At 40.3% G+C, this 20,114-nt stretch overlaps 1 protein-coding gene across 3 annotated transcripts in view; it reads left to right on the top strand.

The window, feature by feature from the left end:
• Positions 1 to 19,079, top strand: part of LOC117290832 (mediator of RNA polymerase II transcription subunit 13-like) — a 64,726-nt gene extending 45,647 nt beyond the window's left edge. For all 3 annotated transcript variants that reach the window (XM_033772392.1, XM_033772391.1, XM_033772390.1), the window contains exons 18-35: positions 461 to 507; positions 833 to 1,554; positions 2,529 to 2,654; positions 3,849 to 4,019; positions 4,448 to 4,545; positions 5,427 to 5,552; positions 6,141 to 6,264; positions 6,558 to 6,617; positions 7,228 to 7,772; positions 8,175 to 8,369; positions 8,717 to 8,943; positions 11,203 to 11,345; positions 11,578 to 11,739; positions 12,260 to 12,384; positions 13,027 to 13,293; positions 13,915 to 14,076; positions 15,901 to 16,007; positions 16,636 to 19,079. In XM_033772392.1, coding sequence (XP_033628283.1) covers positions 461 to 507; positions 833 to 1,554; positions 2,529 to 2,654; positions 3,849 to 4,019; positions 4,448 to 4,545; positions 5,427 to 5,552; positions 6,141 to 6,264; positions 6,558 to 6,617; positions 7,228 to 7,772; positions 8,175 to 8,369; positions 8,717 to 8,943; positions 11,203 to 11,345; positions 11,578 to 11,739; positions 12,260 to 12,384; positions 13,027 to 13,293; positions 13,915 to 14,076; positions 15,901 to 16,007; positions 16,636 to 16,768 — 3,540 coding nt within the window. In that variant the 3' untranslated portion in view covers positions 16,769 to 19,079. The remainder of the gene's footprint in view (positions 1 to 460; positions 508 to 832; positions 1,555 to 2,528; positions 2,655 to 3,848; positions 4,020 to 4,447; positions 4,546 to 5,426; positions 5,553 to 6,140; positions 6,265 to 6,557; positions 6,618 to 7,227; positions 7,773 to 8,174; positions 8,370 to 8,716; positions 8,944 to 11,202; positions 11,346 to 11,577; positions 11,740 to 12,259; positions 12,385 to 13,026; positions 13,294 to 13,914; positions 14,077 to 15,900; positions 16,008 to 16,635) is intronic.
• The last annotated feature ends 1,035 nt before the right edge of the window (positions 19,080 to 20,114 follow it).

Here is a 20,114-nt window from a genome sequence, read left to right as displayed (position 1 = left end):
GACTTCTAGCTAGAAGTCTTTTATTCCTATCTTAGAGCACACAAATTCGTCCAACAAGGGTGATTTTTCTTTTATCATTTTCTCGCAACTCCGATAACCGATTGAGCTCAAATTTGTCACAGGTTTGTTATTTTATGCTTATGATGGGATACACCAAGTGAGGACACTGGTCTTTGACAATTACCAAACTTGTACCTTCCCTTTAAGGCGATAACCAAACAAAGTTTATAATGTTCAGTTTAGGTGTTGGGAAAAATCCCACAAAAAGGTGAATCCATGTACAGTAGGCAGGTAGGCACTGACATTGCAATCCACATGCAAAGCTTTAGTCTGCAGAGGTTAAAGGCAGGATGACAAACCACTAAACCATCATGAGACTTAAACACACAGCCAGTTTATTAGGATTCATAGGGTCACCTTCTGTATTCATTATTATCTTAATGTTTGTTTACATCCACAGATTCCACTTTCACCAAAGCCTGAATTTATAGCTTCAACCAAAGAAAGGTAAGAAAAGCTAGGGTTTTTAGTTTCTTCAATCTTTATGTACAGGATTTTTGTTTCATGAAACTGAAGTAAGACTGAGTTTATCTTTAGCATAAAGCCTGTGAATGCGAAGCAAATTTTTGTTTATTACAATTACGCGTTCCCCTTCCAGTTGTAACGCAAGAAAACTCACTTCTTACAGAAAGTATGAACCAGGCTTTAGTTAGTTCATACTTCAATGAAGGTAAATGTGATTTGTTTAGGCCCAGAATTTCATTGATTTTCTCCGTGACAAACTTGTAACTGTGTGATACTTATCATAATTGTTGTCTTCCTTCCATCTCAGTGTTGCATCTGGAAATGGTCAGCTGATAAACTCTCCTGCTTCAGCTGCAATCGCTGTTGGTGTTTACCCTCCTGGCAGTCAAGGACCACGGAGTGTGACCAATGCTGATATAGCGCCCTCTCCAGCCTCCGAGGCTTCTTCCTACATCAAGAATCTTAACTCTCTGGAATCAGCCTCATTAGGTAACAACATCCCTGAGGCACATAGCCTCACTGTTAACCTTGCGCTCTCCGACTCGCAGCTCAACATTTTCAAAGACCGGAACTTTGACAGCTGTGTTATCTGTGCGTGCAACATGAGCATCCGTGGTGGAGAAGCCATATCAGCTTTTGATCCCATGGGACCCTGCAGTTGTGGGTTCAGCTCTGTAATGAACCGTCGGTACGGCACGGGCAGTGGGCTGTTTGCCGAGGATGAATCTGAAATAACGGGGCAGTTTAGTGATGTGGCCCTCTGGGCGTACCACCGGGATAACCCTATGTTAGCTGCTGAGTTTGCCCGTAAGGGACCCATGGGCCTGGAGGGTGGCCTGAGCAGACTTTACACAAAGGACGGGAACTTGGTCGGCACCGAGACCATGAGAACTTCAAACACGCTGTTGCGTTTGATTCAGGATCAGTGTAACACGCCATATTCAACATTGTGTCGCTTAAATTATATCACCAAAAGGAGGAACATTAACAGCTCAGGTCAGCTTGCCAGAAGTCAGTTGGAGATAGAAGGTATGTTTTCAAATCACATTATTTCAGGACTACTAGGAACCAAGTCAATGGTTCTGCCTACAGTAAGATTTGTAGGAGAAACATAGAAATCCCTTAAAGAACGGTGTTGGTTTTAGTATATTATTTGTATACAGCTAAATACTTCAGAAAAACTATCGTCCTGTGCCTGGAAGAAGGACATAAGGTTCTACGCCTTTCTTCATGGTGTACAAAGTACTTTTATTCAATAGCAATAGGGATTAAGCAATAGACCTTCATCGGGGTGCAGCCATTTTGAATTTCTCCCATTGATATCAATGTTATTAAACCGAGGCTGGAAGAAAAAGTTAGTCTGGTACCTATTTTCAAAAAGATTGTTAGCATTCATTATTGTTATTCGATGCGAGGAGCATGATCAAGATGGAGGCAGCATGGTAAAGGTCTTTAAAATGGCTCCTCTGACAAAAAAAATCCCCAAAGACAAGTTTTTCCATTCATATAAACAACTTAACCTTCCTATAATGAATGGCAACAAAATGCTGAATGTTTCACACTCTTTTTACTTTCGATGCACTTTTGCACATCCATTGGTTACGCCCTGTCTCTTGTAACTTTTCGTTAAGTCCTTCCGGGTACACAAAGGTATGTTGTTGTACAACAGCCTGAGACCTCAGTTTTTTAAGGGATCTTGAATACACAATGCTTACTGACAAGCCAGTAGTTGTTGTCAAGGACTTTTATTTAATGATGGCTGCATGTGTATTAATCCTTGAGATTTAGTATTTAATGTTCATCATCCAAAGGGAGTGTGTATTATCATGTCATTGCAATTATGTCATGATATATTTACCTCAAAATGGCCTTCGTGTAATTCCAGCCCTGACAAAGGTTGCTATTTGAGACATAACTTTAATGCACTACTTTGTTAACTGGTGTTGCATATTGTCATGAACAGTTGCATGTTTCTCTAATATCCCTTGTCGTGTCCAATGTAGATGGGTGTGAGGCATGTTTTGCAGCCTTGGAGCAAGGTCGGCAGGTAGCAGAGAACTCCAGCAATGCTAAGCTCGATGACACACTTCTCAAGAGTTCATGTCTACATAATTGGCCTTACTCTCCAGGTCAGCTTAATGTTCAATTTATAGATACCCTTCAGCTTAGGCTTTGATCACTCGGCTGCGACCCTGCCGGTTTTAAACGGCCGTTTAAGAACTCGTCACCTACTCTTTTATTCCTTATTGTCAAACAATGACTGTCAAGACTGGTATTCATAATAGTTATCATTATTACAGAGCCATCTAAACATATTCCTCATTTTAGAACACAGCATTGGTTTTGGTAAACAGTGTATTCATTCCTATCCTCTAGTTTTCATAATAGTTATCATTATTACAGAGCCATCTAAACATATTCCTCATTTTAGAACACAGCATTGGTTTTGGTAAACAGTGTATTCATTCCTATCCTCTAGTTTTCATAATAGTTATCATTATTACAGAGCCATCTAAACATATTCCTCATTTTAGAACACAGCATTGGTTTTGGTAAACAGTGTATTCATTCCTATCCTCTAGTTTTCATAATAGTTATCATTATTACAGAGCCATCTAAACATATTCCTCATTTTAGAACACAGCATTGGTTTTGGTAAACAGTGTATTCATTCCTATCCACTAGTTTTCATAATATTTATCATTATTACACAGCCATCTAAACATATTCCTCATTTTAGAACACAGCATTGGTTTTGGTAAACAGTGTATTCATTCCTATCCTCTAGTTTTCAATGATTGCACAATACCATCATTGGGTGCAAATTTCATCCAATTGTGTGATCACTTTCAGATAACAACCTATAAATTAATAGCCGTTGGCTTGTTATGGATTTTGTACATTTCCATATACAGGCTTATTTTGCTTTTGCGAATTAAATAAGAAACTGAATGTTATTAGACACTTTTCTCACACCATATCATTTCACATGAAATTGATTTTCAGTGCAATTAGTTTGAGTGCCATATTTCTAAAAAGCAGTCTTTTCATTCAAATTGTTGTGCTTGACAAATTCACACAAATCTTTGAGAAAAAGTGCTCAACATGTTCAGCAAATTTGAAGTTTGCTACATATACATGTAGTATACAAAAGCAATATAAATACAACCATGAAGGTAGATTCCTATTCCATGATTCAACCCATGCCATGATATTCAAACGCATTTGAAATTTGTGAGGGAAACAAAATTACTAAAATATTGTAGTCGTTTATGCAATTCAGGTTTTGATTATCATTTGAATGTCCTCCTTTACTTCATCAGGGATGTATCGCAGCCAACTGTCGTCCCAAGACATTGTACGTACCCTCTCCTCCCTCCAGCCACTTCTCCAAGATGCTATACAGAAGAAGAGGACAACTAGGTTATGGGAGCGACCTTACACTGTCCAAGGTCCTCTGACATGGCAGGTCTTCTTCAACTTAGCTGCTAAAGGTACCTAACAGAAAAAACTGTTATTATCATTATGTTTAATAAAACCCTAATCACTTAGTGTCATTAGCCAGAGACCTTCCCATATTCTAAAAAATACTATAATTTATAGTAACTCAACACCCAAACTTTGGACTTTAATAAGATTGGTTTGCCTGTTCCGATGTCTTGTAGTCCCAAATCCTACAAAGTCAGACAACTTCTTGGGTAGGATTTTTAAAGGATTTGTGACCATAAAGTTTCAGATGCTAAATGACCAAACTGAATCTGACTTATATTTGGGTCAATAAAATAAACAAATCAGAAAAAACATTTGAGTCTTTGAGAAAGACTCTGCAGAGGCCATTTTGGTAAAAAGAAAATTATGAATACATTGTGAATAAAAACAAAGGTAATGAAAATAATGTGTTTGTTGTCTTTGTGTTTTGTAGGTTCATCTGAATCCCCAGAACCATTACCCATTCCACCTCTACTGGTTGGTTATGACAGAGACTGGCTGTCATCGTCACCCTATGCTCTCCATAACTGGGTAAGTACAATTCCAAATCATCTTGAACGTCATCTCCTGACAATCACTAATAGAGCAAGCTAGTTGAAGCGTTTAGACCAATAAAGAACTCACTTGAACATGAATTCAGGCTATTTGAATATCTACCTGTTGTCATCTCAGCTGTAATTTTCTTCAGCTGTAAAGAAGTCATGCTCTTTGATCTACTTCTCTAGTGCTGAGGATACTATTCCTAAAAGCTTCCTGAAAACTATTTCAGGCCTGATACTTCACGGAGTCAACAAAGGCGATTGCCTCCATGCCCCCTGGTCATTGCCTTGATGCCCTTGAAATGCTCCAGTAGAAATTTACAATTTAATAACAGGGTGCCCTTTACTTAAAGATGCTATGCCAGATTTTTGGCCGATTTGACCCAAAAATTTTGATTTAAAATTTGATGGGAGTCGAGAAAGTTACAAGCTTTCATTTGAGCCATTGCTCGAAAATGTCCGCCAATTATTAAAAGCAGTGAAATAAAGTGCTCAAAATTAGTTTTTGTCGGGATCCCGACAATATATCACGTGACCAATTCTGTTGTGCTTTATAAGAAACCTTTTAAATTTTTGTCATGGTTCCTGACCATTAAAAGTAAAAGTTAAACTTTTTTTCGTTAGAGCGGGTGATACTCTTTGAAATACCATTTACTGAAAAAAAATCTATTTTTTAATGTTTGGGGCCAAAAATCTGACATAGCATCTTTAAAGGGTGCCCTTTCAAAAACTAAGCATACAGGCCTGCTATATTTTCCAAGGATTACCATAAAATGGACATACCATTATTTCAACATACCTCATTAAACCTAGAATTGAACCCTGTTGTGTTACTTCTATAATGTGTTATATTGTGATTTCTTCCACCAATAGGAGAAGCTGTTTCTTGAACCCTACAGCTCATCGCGAGACATTGCATATGTTGCATTGGTACCTGATAATGACTTTGTACTTCAGTGTGCTAAGAGTTTCTTCAAGGAGGTGACTGCTGTGTATGAGGTAGGCACTCACAAGGCATGGTCTGATATCATGAGGGAAAATATTTGTGTGGTTTGGAAATTGGCTTATTAGCAGTCTGGGTACTATACTGTTTCAAGATGTAGTCCATCTTTCAAAATAATTTTCTCAAGAGGTATCTTTGGTTTTAAATGATATAATTGTTAATTTAGAAGAAAAGAAGAATAAGTCCAATACAACGTACGAGGATGGAGACTGCTTTTAAAGTGGACTGTTATCATGGATAGAGCCATTATATTGGTCTTGGAGCAAGTTCTGGTGAGTGACAAGACTTGACCAGAAACTGTGACGTAGCTCTCGAGTTGACGATATCCACCATGCTCCAGTGCATGGTTCGATATAATCAATCTCCCTGTGCTCTATGGTTTCTGGTTAGCCTAGTGGGTCCAGCCAGCCAAGTCTAGTCGCAACCCGAACTTGCTCTAGGCTGTGTTTGTTGTTTTTCATCAAGGTGAAACCATTTTGTTCTGTTCAATGCAGATGCATGCATCTACATGGACGCTGATAGTTGAACACTTGTCACAAAAGTATCTTCATGTTGTATTGTTTCTTTTGCTTTGTTTTTGGCAGAGTTGTCGATTAGGTCGACATGCCCCTATTGCTAAGACACAGCGAGATGGCATCTTCCGCATTGGCAACAAGTATGCATCTAAGGTCGCTGAGGAACCTGTAGATGATTGGTTTGCAGATATTGGTAAGATCAATTCTCATCTCCCCTTTTTTCTAAATCAATTGTCACAAATTTAGTTGAATGATCCTGCCGTCGATTTCACCAAACTCTTCCTTACTTTACGATTGATCTTAGGACTTAAACCGCATTGAACTCGCCCTTAAATCGGACGAGTAACTAGAGATAGGATTAATCCTAGCATTTCGTAAAACATTGACTCCTGATCTCTTTGGAGTATGTCTTTCAAGAACACATCTTTCCAGAACACAGGTTGATCAAAATGGGTTAAGCTTATTTATTATCTTCTTATTTTACAGGTCATCTTCCAGAAGCGAGCAAGTTAAAGCTCTATGCACAGGTCTGCAAAGCTTATGTCGGTAAGTTGGTCCTTTCCCAAATCCTTTTGTAAAATTCTTTGGTTATAAATTGGTATTTTATTTACATATTGCTATCTTACTTGAGAATATGGTACTCAAAAGTGGATGGCTCGTCAAGCAAAGTGTGAACATTCTTTTCAAAATAGCAACATGGTTGTTCAGTTTTCTCAAAACCTTTTTGACAACAAAATTGGTTTATCTTTCACATAAGTTCTTCACTGCTAACGGTAGTATTTAAAATTAAGGTGTTTAGATTTGCGAAAGTACATTAAGCGTGTTTTAGTTCTATTTAATTTAACCCTTTCAAACAATATCCTTAAGAAAATTTAGTGCAGACCTATCTCGGGTCTGTTTGTTTGTTTGTTTGAAAGGCCAAGGGCACCAAGGCCTGTTCTCCTTGGTAAAGGGCACATTTCTACTGGAACATTTTAAGGGCACCAAGGCAATAAACAGGGAGCATGGAGCCAATCGCCTTTGTTGCCTCCGTGAAGTATCAGACCTGCTGTCTTATAAAAGTATTATCAATGTTTGTTACTGTTAGCTAATCAAGGAATATGATCTGGTATTGTCACTTTATTTCTTAATTCATTGTCTTGTTTTCCTCACCCAGGTCCCTTTCTGAGTAGAGACCCGCCTGACCACACCTTATTCATGAACACTTCCCGACATGACAGATCAGCCATGGCCAGCTCCAACATCCCCAACCTTCCTAGTAACATCGGTGGTCCCTCATCAGTCCCTGGTAGCACTAACCACCTCAGTGGTGCACCAGGGATGCTTGGTATGGGTAGTGTAGCTCCTTCAGGACCCACGCAGGGACCTCAAGGAGATGGGATGGGACCTAGCGGAGGGAACCCACAACAGGGTAGTATAAACATGCCAGCACCAACCCTAACAGGACCTCCTGGTACTGGATCTCAACAAGACTCCTCCGAGAAGACAGAACCTAAGGAGAACGAGACCGGAATCAATATTCCAGATGTCTCTGACTATGAGAAACCGCCGTCTCCAGCCGTAGTGGTCTACATCATTGATCCATTCAGCACTGATGATGACTATGGGGAGAGGTCTATGTCCACTCTAGCCCTGCTTAAAAGCTTTGCTGAGATACAACAACATGTTCAGGGGGATCTTAAGAAGAATATCATCTTGCAGGTATGTCAGATAAATTGTTACTTTGATAATTGGTTAAAGTGGCTTTAAATCTCATAGGGCACTTGGGCCTTTTAGTCTTATTTACCCAATAAAATATGGATGAAATTGAATGGTCAGACTCAAGCAGGGTTGACTGTGTACTTACTGTCTAGATGCATTCACCATATAAGATCATTACTGGCTGTCATATGTAAATGTTGTCCATCAATTTATCAGAACCAGATAGACAATATTAAATGGTTAGACAGTAGGAGGGTTGAATGTGTACTTTAAGATGCATTCACCATCACTGCGCTGTCATATGTAAATATTGTGCATCTGTCTATCAAAACCAGATGGATGATATTAAATGGTCAGACAGTAGGAGGGTTAATGTTATTTTCTTCTTGTGTTCTTCTTTAGATCATTCCACTGCAGCAGATTCTTCAGGTTGCCAATAGCGACATGTCAACACGTCTTCTCAGTCAGATCAAGTGCCATGCCTTCTCCGTCTTCTCACAGTGTCGGCGCCATCTGCTGCCCTCTATCGCCGGACGCAGTCTAACAGGCTTCGGTCCCGCTGCCGAGCTAGACAGAATACTAAGAGCAAATAAAGATGTAAGTATGAAAGCATATTGGCCAATGTCACATTGTTTAATACACAAATTTGCAAAGATAATTAACAAACCGAAATGCTATGTGGAAAATACGTATGATTCTAAGCTGCGAAAGTTGTTGAGCTACACTTGATGGGTTAAAGGCTATATGTATGACTTGTTTTGTCATACAAAAAAGTTACATTGTATTGAACTCGTATTTAAAAAAATAATAACAATAACTTATTTATGTTACTTTTCCTTCTTTTAAAAACTTGTCTTACAAACATTGCTTATTGAATATTATTGTAGAGTGCAATTCCTTCCTAACCATGTTATATTGACTTTGTCCTTCCACACACCCACCAGGGCCCTAAACCTCAGTACCGTCTGTACTCCCCACCCTACGTACTGGCCCCCCTCAAGGACAAACAGACAGAACTTGGTGAATCCTTCGGTGAGCTGAGGCAAGCCTGCGGAGAGCTATTCTGTGGTTACTGCCTGTCACATGATCAGCGGTTGCTACTGGTATCCTGTACAGACTCTAAAGGGGAGATGATGGAGACCCAAGTTATTAACATTGATGTGCCTAATAGGTTGGTTACCAGTTTGATTATTTTATTTCCCATTTCTAACCCCCCCCCCCCCCCCCCCCCCACCCCCACACACACAAGTATTTATACGCCTGCGACGTTGGACCTTATTGAATAACCCCCTTTTTGCTATGAAAGTCGCCATCTTGTATGCGCGTCTACACGCGTACATCAAAGAAACACGCAGCACACAGCGTTCCCGGTTTGATTTCTACGGCACAAGCACGCACACGCTCGCAGACACCATCTTGTAGGGCAAATATTTGATTGGTGACGTCATATTCAATACGGTCTATTGTCCCTCTTTTGTTTATACCCTACTTTTTTGCAACAGCTCCCATTGGTTTTGTACACGTTTTCCAACTGTGGACCTTTCCCGAATCGTGAAACCCTATTGTCCTCTTTTGTTATAGGTCCCCGGTTTGAATGTGTGTACCTACTCACCCACAACCCAGTGTAATACGCCTGCAACCGTGGACCTCCTATTGTCCTCTTTTGTTATAGTTCCCTGGTTTGAATGTGTGTACCTACTCACCCACAACCCAGTGTAATACGCCTGCAACCGTGGACCTCCTATTGTCCTCTTTTGTTATAGGTCCCCGGTTTGAATGTGTGTACCTACTCACCCACAACCCAGTGTAATACGCCTGCAACCGTGGACCTCCTATTGTCCTCTTTTGTTATAGTTCCCTGGTTTGAATGTGTGTACCTACTCACCCACAACCCAGTGTAATACGCCTGCAACCGTGGACCTCCTATTGTCCTCTTTTGTTATAGTTCCCTGGTTTGAATGTGTGTACCTACTCACCCACAACCCAGTGTAATACGCCTGCAACCGTGGACCTCCTATTGTCCTCTTTTGTTATAGGTCCCCGGTTTGAATGTGTGTACCTACTCACCCACAACCCAGTGTAATACGCCTGCAACCGTGGACCTCCTATTGTCCTCTTTTGTTATAGGTCCCCGGTTTGAATGTGTGTACCTACTCACCCACAACCCAGTGTAATACGCCTGCAACCGTGGACCTCCTATTGTCCTCTTTTGTTATAGTTCCCCGGTTTGAATGTGTGTACCTACTCACCCACAACCCAGTGTAATACGCCTGCAACCGTGGACCTCCTATTGTCCTCTTTTGTTATAGGTCCCCGGTTTGAATGTGTGTACCTACTCACCCACAACCCAGTGTAATACGCCTGCAACCGTGGACCTCCTATTGTCCTCTTTTGTTATAGTTCCCCGGTTTGAATGTGTGTACCTACTCACCCACAACCCAGTGTAATACGCCTGCAACCGTGGACCTCCTATTGTCCTCTTTTGTTATAGTTCCCTGGTTTGAATGTGTGTACCTACTCACCCACAACCCAGTGTAATACGCCTGCAACCGTGGACCTCCTATTGTCCTCTTTTGTTATAGGTCCCCGGTTTGAATGTGTGTACCTACTCACCCACAACCCAGTGTAATACGCCTGCAACCGTGGACCTCCTATTGTCCTCTTTTGTTATTGGTCCCCGGTTTGAATGTGTGTACCTACTCACCCACAACCCAGTGTAATACGCCTGCAACCGTGGACCTCCTATTGTCCTCTTTTGTTATAGTTCCCTGGTTTGAATGTGTGTACCTACTCACCCACAACCCAGTGTAATACGCCTGCAACCGTGGACCTCCTATTGTCCTCTTTTGTTATAGGTCCCCGGTTTGAATGTGTGTACCTACTCACCCACAACCCAGTGTAATACGCCTGCAACCGTGGACCTCCTATTGTCCTCTTTTGTTATAGTTCCCTGGTTTGAATGTGTGTACCTACTCACCCACAACCCAGTGTAATACGCCTGCAACCGTGGACCTCCTATTGTCCTCTTTTGTTATAGGTCCCCGGTTTGAATGTGTGTACCTACTCACCCACAACCCAGTGTAATACGCCTGCAACAGTGGACCTCCTATTGTCCTCTTTTGTTATAGGTCCCCGGTTTGAATGTGTGTACCTACTCACCCACAACCCAGTGTAATACGCCTGCAACCGTGGACCTCCTATTGTCCTCTTTTGTTATAGGTCCCCGGTTTGAATGTGTGTACCTACTCACCCACAACCCAGTGTAATACGCCTGCAACCGTGGACCTCCTATTGTCCTCTTTTGTTATAGGTCCCCGGTTTGAATGTGTATACCAACGTACTCACCGAAACATTCCATAACATCCAACTTACATTCATTGATAATGGTATAATATATAAACTTGTTACGTGACTCATTCTTCTTGTTTAGGAAACGAAGGAAAAAGGTGTGTGTGAGGAACATTGCCCTGATCAAACTATGGGACTTCCTGATGGGGGTCATGTCTAAAGCAGCCGTACCATGGAGACTCGTTGTGGGCCGCTTTGGACGTCTTGGACAGGGTGAACTCAGGGGTGAGTTACATATATCAGTCAATAATAAACAAACATTTATACTGCGTAATACCATGCAATTTCGAGGCAAATTTGTGTGGATCATTGTATTCAATGATGGATAAAGACAGGAGACCAGTCTAACATTTTTGACAGGAAAAGCAACATTTTAGCGGTGAATGGTTTTGTTTGTTTGTCTATTGAAACAAGATCTTGTAATATTGATGGCTCTTTTATCTTTTTTCCTCACCAGATTGGAGCGCATTACTCAGCAGACGGTCTTTAACGACCCAGAGTCAAACGCTGAAGGAGATGTGCAACATGTGTAACGTGACGGGTAACAATGATTACCCCTGTATCCTTAGTGCCTGCTTGGTCTCCATGGAACCTGAGCCTGGTCTGCGCATCATGGCAGGTAGGTCATGTCAAAGGACATTACCCACATCGTACAGCCCCAGCAGGAAGCTGCTTAGCATACAAAACTTAGTTTACTTGCATGCAACTTTTCCTCGGATCAGCTGAATTCCTCGTCCTGGTTTTGTTCGAACAATTCTGGGGCAGTAAACATTTTGAGCAACAAACCCTTGTGTCTTGTGGATTTCCCCCCTATATTCAGGCATTGATGGGGGTTATGGTCTCAATCCCACTTTTGACCCCTTGCACGCACGTCACACGCAGCGACTGTGCCGTGCAATAGGTTTACGTAAAAATGCTGCGTCGCCTAAAATGCGCACTTCAATGAATAATGCACAGTGACATTGCCCACCAGTATGGCGCTTCTAAGATTATTCTGATGATGTCTTCAGTTGGATTGGGTCAACAGTGGATTGTTTTTATCCTCAGTCTTCAAAGAGATATAAAGTGCTTAATACTCATCCGTTTAGGGTGTTATTATTCCATCTGTTGAGTCTTTGATGTTGTTATTCCTTTTGTAGATTCTGTAGCAGCAGATAAATGCAGTAAGAATGCACAACGGGACCAGCCGAGCTGTCAGCTACACACGCCAGATGATGCCACCTGCACACATATTCATGTCTTCCCTACCAGCGCTACCAAACAGGTGAGACCGTCACTCCTTAAAAGACCTTATGCACATCACATCATATCAGTAGAGCGCCCTCACCTAGAGGTCAAAAAGAGGCCGCTCATTGGCCAAACATGTGCGCCACGCGTACAAGTTTGTGTTTTGATTGTTTCGTCATCACTTTTAGACCTCTATGCCCAAGGTGTTAAACACCACCTATCCCAACTTCATGACACATGGAAGCAGATAATCTCACCTATCAAATGGATGTGTTTTGAAGGGGATAGCAATATGCTTAATAACCTGTGGCCAATTTCATAGAGCTGCTTAAGCACACAATATTGATGATTGGTTTTCTGCTAAGCAAAAATAATCACGGTACCAGTTACAAACTGTTCATGTAAAATGGTATTTTTGCTGGTAATCTTATTCTGGTAAGTATATATCTGGCGTGCTTAGCTAGTTTTCGTGCTTAAGCAGCTCAACAGCTCTATAAAACTGGGCCCTGTTTCTGCTAAACAAGTTATATTAATGCTTAGCTGCATGATATTGGATTATGGATAAGGAACTCTGAGGTTGTCACCAAATAAACTGCACATCATATGAAATTGTACTGCCCTCCAGTTGGAGTTTCCCTTTATGATTACCATTTTGTCTTTATTTATTTCTATGTTCCAGGTTGCAAGCGGCCCATTCCAAGCTGAGCCCATGATGGATCTATCCTTCACCAACACCAACGACAATGTCCTACCAGTCGAAGATGATCTTCTCTTATTCACAGAGGGATTAGACAACCAGGACTTGGCCCATATCCTTGGGCTAGGTTCCCCGCCTAAGATGAACATGGGTTCACCGGTAGCTTCTCCTACTGGACACTCCCCTGGACCAAGCTCACCAAGTGGTCAACAGATGAACATGGCATCTAACAGTGAGAACATGAATAAGGTACGTTACTTAGGTTGTGTTGTAAGTATTAGATTTTGGCTTGGAACTGTTCAGTTTGAATAGTTGTATAAGTTGTTTGGTTGTATTTGTATTTGTATTTGCAGGACAGAGTAATATATATTTGTGTCACTTATTTTGACTATGTTTTTTTGCAACTTGTCTTCACATCAGTTTCATGTGTGTCATGTAAAGCCATATTCATAACATAACACAGCAATATTGCTCGGTTAGGTTTTTATGACCAAGAAGTAATTGTCTTTGTGTTTTTGCTGACAGAACACCAACCAGCCAAAATTGCTCTTTTATGTTCTTATAACCAAGAAGTATATGTCTTTATGTATTTGCGAACGGAGCACCAACCAGCAGGTATTGCCAACGGAGCCTTTTCTGGAGACATAATGGATTTTGTGTTCCTACATATGTTATGTTTTTATAACCAAGAAGTAATTGTCTTTGTGTGTTTGCTGACGGAATACAAACCAGCCAACATTGCTCTGTTATGTTCTTATAACCAATAAGTAATTGTCTTTGTGTATTTGCTGACGGAACACCAACCAGCCAATATTGCTCCGTTATGTTCTTATAACCAATAAGTAATTGTCTTAATGTATTTGCTAACAGAACACCAACCAGCAGATATTGCCAACAGAGCCTGAGGAGAATCTTCTACAGCAGCCTTTAGCCATGGGCTTCTTTGTCTCCACAGCTAAGACTGGTCCGTTACCAGACTGGTTCTGGTCCTCATGCCCAGAGGCTGTCAACAATTGCCCTGTCTTCCTCAAGGTAAACATTCAATAATTGACACTACACGAGCCGAACTTCGCCTAGAGACATTGTGACTACTAGTTTTAGCAATGTTAGAAATTTGTTTGTGCCGTCCAGGGCGATCCTGGGCAGCACTAACAGCCTGATCGTGTTGTAGGCTGATAGCATTGAGGTCATCTACAACCTGTGATATGTAGGTGCAGCGCAGGTTCCAACCCTGTGGTAAGGGTTCAGATGGTTGGTTTTGTGGATTTAACAATATTTGCAACAAACCACCCCTGTGTTCTCTCATGTTTGTCCCCTGTCTTTGTTCTGAAATACTTGGGCCTTATACCTTGTTAGGATAGCAATCTAAGACTGAATGTTATAAGTTCTCTACTTAACATGTACATGTACCACAACCATGTTGGCTCAGTCCAGATTTCCAACTTGCCTTTTTCCAAACCCTCTAATCATAACATTTGGTAGGGGGCAAGGGGGTTGGTTGTTACTATGCGAGTGTCTCAGCAACTGTTGCTCTGAACAAGGAACAAGTTTGTCACATCTGTAATCACTTTCATGTATATTAGGGCCACTGATTTTCCGCGATCGCGGAAAACGGACGGAATTCGCGGAATCCGCCCTTAGAAACGGAAAACGGGATTTCAGAAAATTTGATTTATTTTTTTAAATTTTTTTTCTTGACGCCAAAACTATTGAAATTACATTCTTTATTGATTCTTTTTGTTAAACTAAAAAAGCATCAGAAATAATCAGATCATTAAAAAGTACGAGATCGTAACCGTGGATCATTCTGTTCTACTTCACACCATCCTCCATGTTTACACACATGATGTACACACGTTGTTAACATAGTTAAGCGAAGGGCATTATTGGCGGCACGTTTTTAACATTTTTTGTTCATCCAAATTGCATTTTCTCCCTCTCTTTTACCAACAATAATACACAAACTAGCTTACCTATGATCTATAAGAACACATACAATGTTTTTTCATCTCGGAAAGGTCTAAAATAAAACCGTAAACTGTCAACATTCTGTCGCCAAAGCGAAAACAAAATGGCTGACATTTTGTTTGTGGATGGAGAACGGTCACGTCCATAGACTTGTTCGCAAGTCTTTGATCATGCTGAAACAGCGCCCTCTTGTGGATTACACTCCTGTCATTAGCCTACAATGTGGCTGATGCAGAGAATCAACTGCAGTTTTAGACTTGGAATCAAGTCTATCACATCATGTGCATTGATACTGCAGTCACAGTGCAACCTTTTTACCCTGACTACATGTTTTTGTTTCATCGAACAGCATTATACAAAATAATCCACAATTATAAAAAAAAAAAAAATTAAAGTATTTTTTTGAAATTTGTCAGTTCAAATGAACATTTTACGAAGTCAGCAGTGCAACTTATCTCAAATTGATTTTTATAAGTGTGTCCCTGGGTATTAAACAACCTTTTATCTAATTAAAAAAACATGAAACGGAATTTTTTGTGCCTGAAACGGAATTCATGTTTTTGCCAAACGGAATTTGCACTTTTCTGAAACGGAAAATCAGTGGCCCTAGTATATGATCACTTGGTTGTATTTTTAGTTTACAGGGCACCTGTTTTTGAAAATCATTTTTAATGGTCACAGTTGATCTGTGTTCTAATGTTATTTTAATATTTCCTATTTGTGTGTTTATTGTATGATGACTGTACGATGTTTTATAACATAGTAATGTAGGCCTATTTATTTTATATGCTTATGGTTTACACTGTTGCTCTTGTAAGGTGCATTGATGAATCTGTGCTTCCTAACATCTCTTTATAATTGCTGTTTATTATTGGTTGTTGTTTGTAGGCGGCGTTACATTTACACAATGCCTCAGTTCAGCAGATGTCTGATGACATTCTCCAGACTAAACACACTCATCCTCTGGATTCTAACCTTACAACGGATGTACTCAGGTGAGTAGTGAAAAGGTCATGACCCTTGACCTCAGTGATCAACTTTGACCTCTTATTGAATAAGGTGTAACAAAATGGGCTTTTACTTGATTATGGTCAAGTTGGTGTCGTGGTATTGTGCCAGCTTTCCGCCTTTTTAAATGTCTACAGCAAATTTTACAATTTTCTCTTGACAAGTGTCTCCAGTCTGTCTTAATTATCTTCCCGTCAAGGGAACTCGGCTAACTCCCACTAGGGGATTACGCTAAGCTGGCAACAGCCAATCTCTCTCGGCAAACTCCCACAAGAGGATATAAACACCAAGCTGGCAACAGCCAATCTCTCTCGGCAAACTCCCACAAGAGGATATAAACACCAAGCTGGCAACAGCCAATCTCTCTCATACAGACATATGATTATGAACTGCACAAATCACAAAATTGAGATTTAGTAACAAGATGACAATACTTATTCCCTAGTCAAATTGAAACCATCGGTTAGCTTTGTAAGATTCGAACCCACAACCTTGTGATTGCAAAACCTGCAGTCTTACCACTGGACCACTGTGACCTACAAGGCAGAGATCTGAAAGGATTTCTTTGAGCTGTTACTTGAGATATTTAATCGTTCTCATTTCCTTACCCTTAAGGTATGTACTGGAAAGCTACAACAGTCTGTCATGGCTGAACGTGGATCCATCGAGTGGAGATCGGCGGTCGTGCCTCCCCATTCATCTTGTGGTTCTCATGCAACTCTACAATACAATAGCAGCCCTCTTTTAAACCAAGCGGGTCACTTCTACACTTCAAGTCCACTCATCATCATCTTTGGATGTTTCTCAAATCATAGAAACCTTGATCAAACTGAGAGTTCCAAACTTTTGCCAATAATTGTGCCCTGACGCCCAAGATTGACTCAATATTTTGAGACTATATAGGTAGGGATAACTCTTGAATTATGCTGAATGGAAGTGTTTTATTTGTGTTTTGTCTCAAGTTCATCCAGTCCTGTTTTGTTTTTTAAATGGTGACTCAAAGTAGAAACTCTTGTTGGAGTTGGTTACATATTGGAATCTGGACTGAACCAAGAGAGCTGAACCCTGTATTAGACGCCCTTGTGTAATTCTTGGAGACTACTATTTATTCTATGGAGTATCTGATGCCCTCAAGTAACGATGTAAGACTGTTGGAGAAGAATTGTCAGTCTGACTTGCAGAATGGATCGTGGAGATCTCTGGATTGACAGCAGAATGACTCGGAGTGAGTAGATGCATCTTAACACCATGTTGGAGACAGCAACACCAATGTCCGAGTGGAGCCTGTGCAGAGATTGTGACCGCATGTTCCTCCGTATGTCATAGGGGTAAGCGTTTTTATTACAACAGTTGTCACCTAGCTTTGATAAGGATCATCTGCTGCCCTCTATTGAGAGATAAGAGAAAGTAAGTTCAACGTTCTCTATCTAATGTTATGGAATACTATTTGAATGTCTATTGGATTGCGTGCGAATGTTATAATACTCCTGGTTCTGGTCTTGAAAGGATTTGTCTCTGTCATAACAAGCTTCGGTGTGTCGGGCCTGCTCAATACTACAAAGCATTATGGAATGAATGATTGATTACTCGTACATGTGATTGATATCAACAATAAATCAACAAAATAATTTAAGTAAATGGATACAATGCACCCACCACTAATCTTTCGGTTACGTTTTAAGCCCCCTTCCCCCCCCCTCCCCCTCTCAATCTTTGTCATGGTTTGATGATCCAGAAATGTCAAGTCATCACACGCAGGCCCCAGTTTCATAATGTTGTGAAGCAGGCAATAGTTTTGAGCAGTGAAAAGCAAAAACTTGATTGCGACATCAGTTGTGATTATTTCAAGACATTTTTGTTGTGCTGAGAAAAATTATTCAGTGTGTTAAATTCTCACACTCACCAGAAAATGAATAGTGACTTTTATAGCAGTTAAGATGCTCAATCACTTGACAGAGTTTCCATGGTTATAGCTCTGTACACACTTTATCAAGCGGAATGTTTTCGCTGAAAGTTTGTGAAACATTACCAAGCATTAAAACAACCCATGACAAAAATTTCATAGTGATATCTTTTCACATCTGTTGATGATTTTGTTTGTAGGCATTTTTATCCAACTACAATTAATTAATTTTTTTTTTATATTTTTTTTATATATTATTCTATTCAACTCAACTGGAATATGACTTGCCCTATCACTCATAAACTGTTGTACCATCAACAAAACAAAGCTCAATCCAGAAAAAAAGGTAATGTTTTGATGTAGTCCTATTTTGTATTATATAAACAATAGTATGTTTCTGCACTGAGGAAATGGACTGGGTAAAAATGCAATAAGAAAATGGTATATTCCCTTTAGCATTAAAGAATGCAATGAAAACTTCACGAAGATGCAAAAGGGACTTTAAAATTCTACTAAAAAAGGAGAATGGTATTTGGAAATACAAAGTTTCATTTGAACTCACAAAACAAGACAAAATTGATGAGTTATTGAACTGTAGAGCAAGACAGAAGTCCAGCCCAAACAAGTGGGTATCTTTGTAGGGGATGTATGGATTTCTTGACTTTCCTATTCACACAGCAGCAAACAAGTGGGTATCTTTGTAGGGGATGTATGGATTTCTTGACTTTCCTATTCACACTGCAGCAAACAAGTGGGTATCTTTGTAGGGGATGTATGGGTTTCTTGACTTTCCTATTCACACAGCAGCAAACAAGTGGGTATCTTTGTAGGGGATGTATGGATTTCTTGACTTTCCTATTCACACTGCAGCAAACAAGTGGGTATCTTTGTAGGGGATGTATGGGTTTCTTGACTTTCCTATTCACACAGCAGCAAACAAGTGGGTATCTTTGTAGGGGATGTATGGGTTTCTTGACTTTCCTATTCACACAGCAGCAAACAAGTGGGTATCTTTGTAGGGGATGTATGGATTTCTTGACTTTCCTATTCACACTGCAGCAATTTAACTAGGGTTCCATGCTTACGTCCTTGGTCAAAACTTCCGCTAGTGTAAGATGTTGTCGTAGGTCCGGACCTGCGACAAAATGTAGCAATGTTGGACAAGATTTGACAAGGGACCCTGGACACTCAACAAATTATTGTCCTTTCACACGAGGTGCATTTTGTAAAATCTTACAACCATGCTACAATTTAGCAACAGACCTTTGCTAAATTGCTCTCGTGTGAAAGGGGCTTAACCTGTACAATGAATGAGAACCCGCGCTATGGTGTAAATTTTCCATTTCATAATTCAAAAAACGTTGTCAAACTCTTTTATAAAGATTTTGTTAACAATTTGTCATTAAAAAGGTGGTACAATGAATTATTTTTTAGCTGGGACTTGTTATATAATGTTGAAAACCTTGCATAAGTGACCTAGACTGGCTGACGCTTTGTGCAAAGTTAATTTGTACTAATCCTATAACAATAGTTGACATTCTATGATGGGTATTAAAATCAATTCCATGTGGTCCATACACCTAACACTTTGAAGTTATCTTTTCTACTGGGCTAGTCACTTTTCCTTTTAGGCTCCTTGCATAAGAAGTTATATGCTTCTATGACCCTTGATAGGGATCAAAGAAACACACCTCATTGTTGTTGTTAGCTTTACCATTGTTTGCACATGCAAGGGGTTTTACCCTGCAACTATCAATCAATAGACCGATCCAGTAAGCTCCGCCCCATTGCGTATTGACCAATCACAATGCAACGAAGGTCCGACACTAAGGTCCTACATGCGTGCGTGTATGCTTGTCGAGCGCGGGAGAGTTGTGCAGAAAGGCATTGGAGAGCCCTACGTGTTCTTGCTCACTTGGCGTCGTGGGCGGAGCCTACTGGATCAATCTATTAGTCATTTTGTCTGGCAAAAACATATCATCTATCAGCTATTGACTTAAGACTAAGAGTGTATTTCCTTCCTCCATAGTGTAAGTAACCCCTTTGTTTGAATTGTATAATATGCATAAAGCCTTGTTGAACAGTACACATGCGATTGGTTGGAGAGCTTTATAGCAGTCATCTTGTTCCTCTCCTGTCAAAAACCAACACAACAAAATATATGCAAGAAGAATAGTCTGTTTCCTTTTTG

The sequence above is a fragment of the Asterias rubens genome, chromosome 5 (assembly GCF_902459465.1).
Source record: "Asterias rubens chromosome 5, eAstRub1.3, whole genome shotgun sequence".
Classification (NCBI taxonomy): Eukaryota; Metazoa; Echinodermata; class Asteroidea; order Forcipulatida; family Asteriidae; genus Asterias; species Asterias rubens.
Note: the sequence above shows the minus strand (reverse complement) of the source record. Positions and strands in the feature narration are given on the sequence as shown.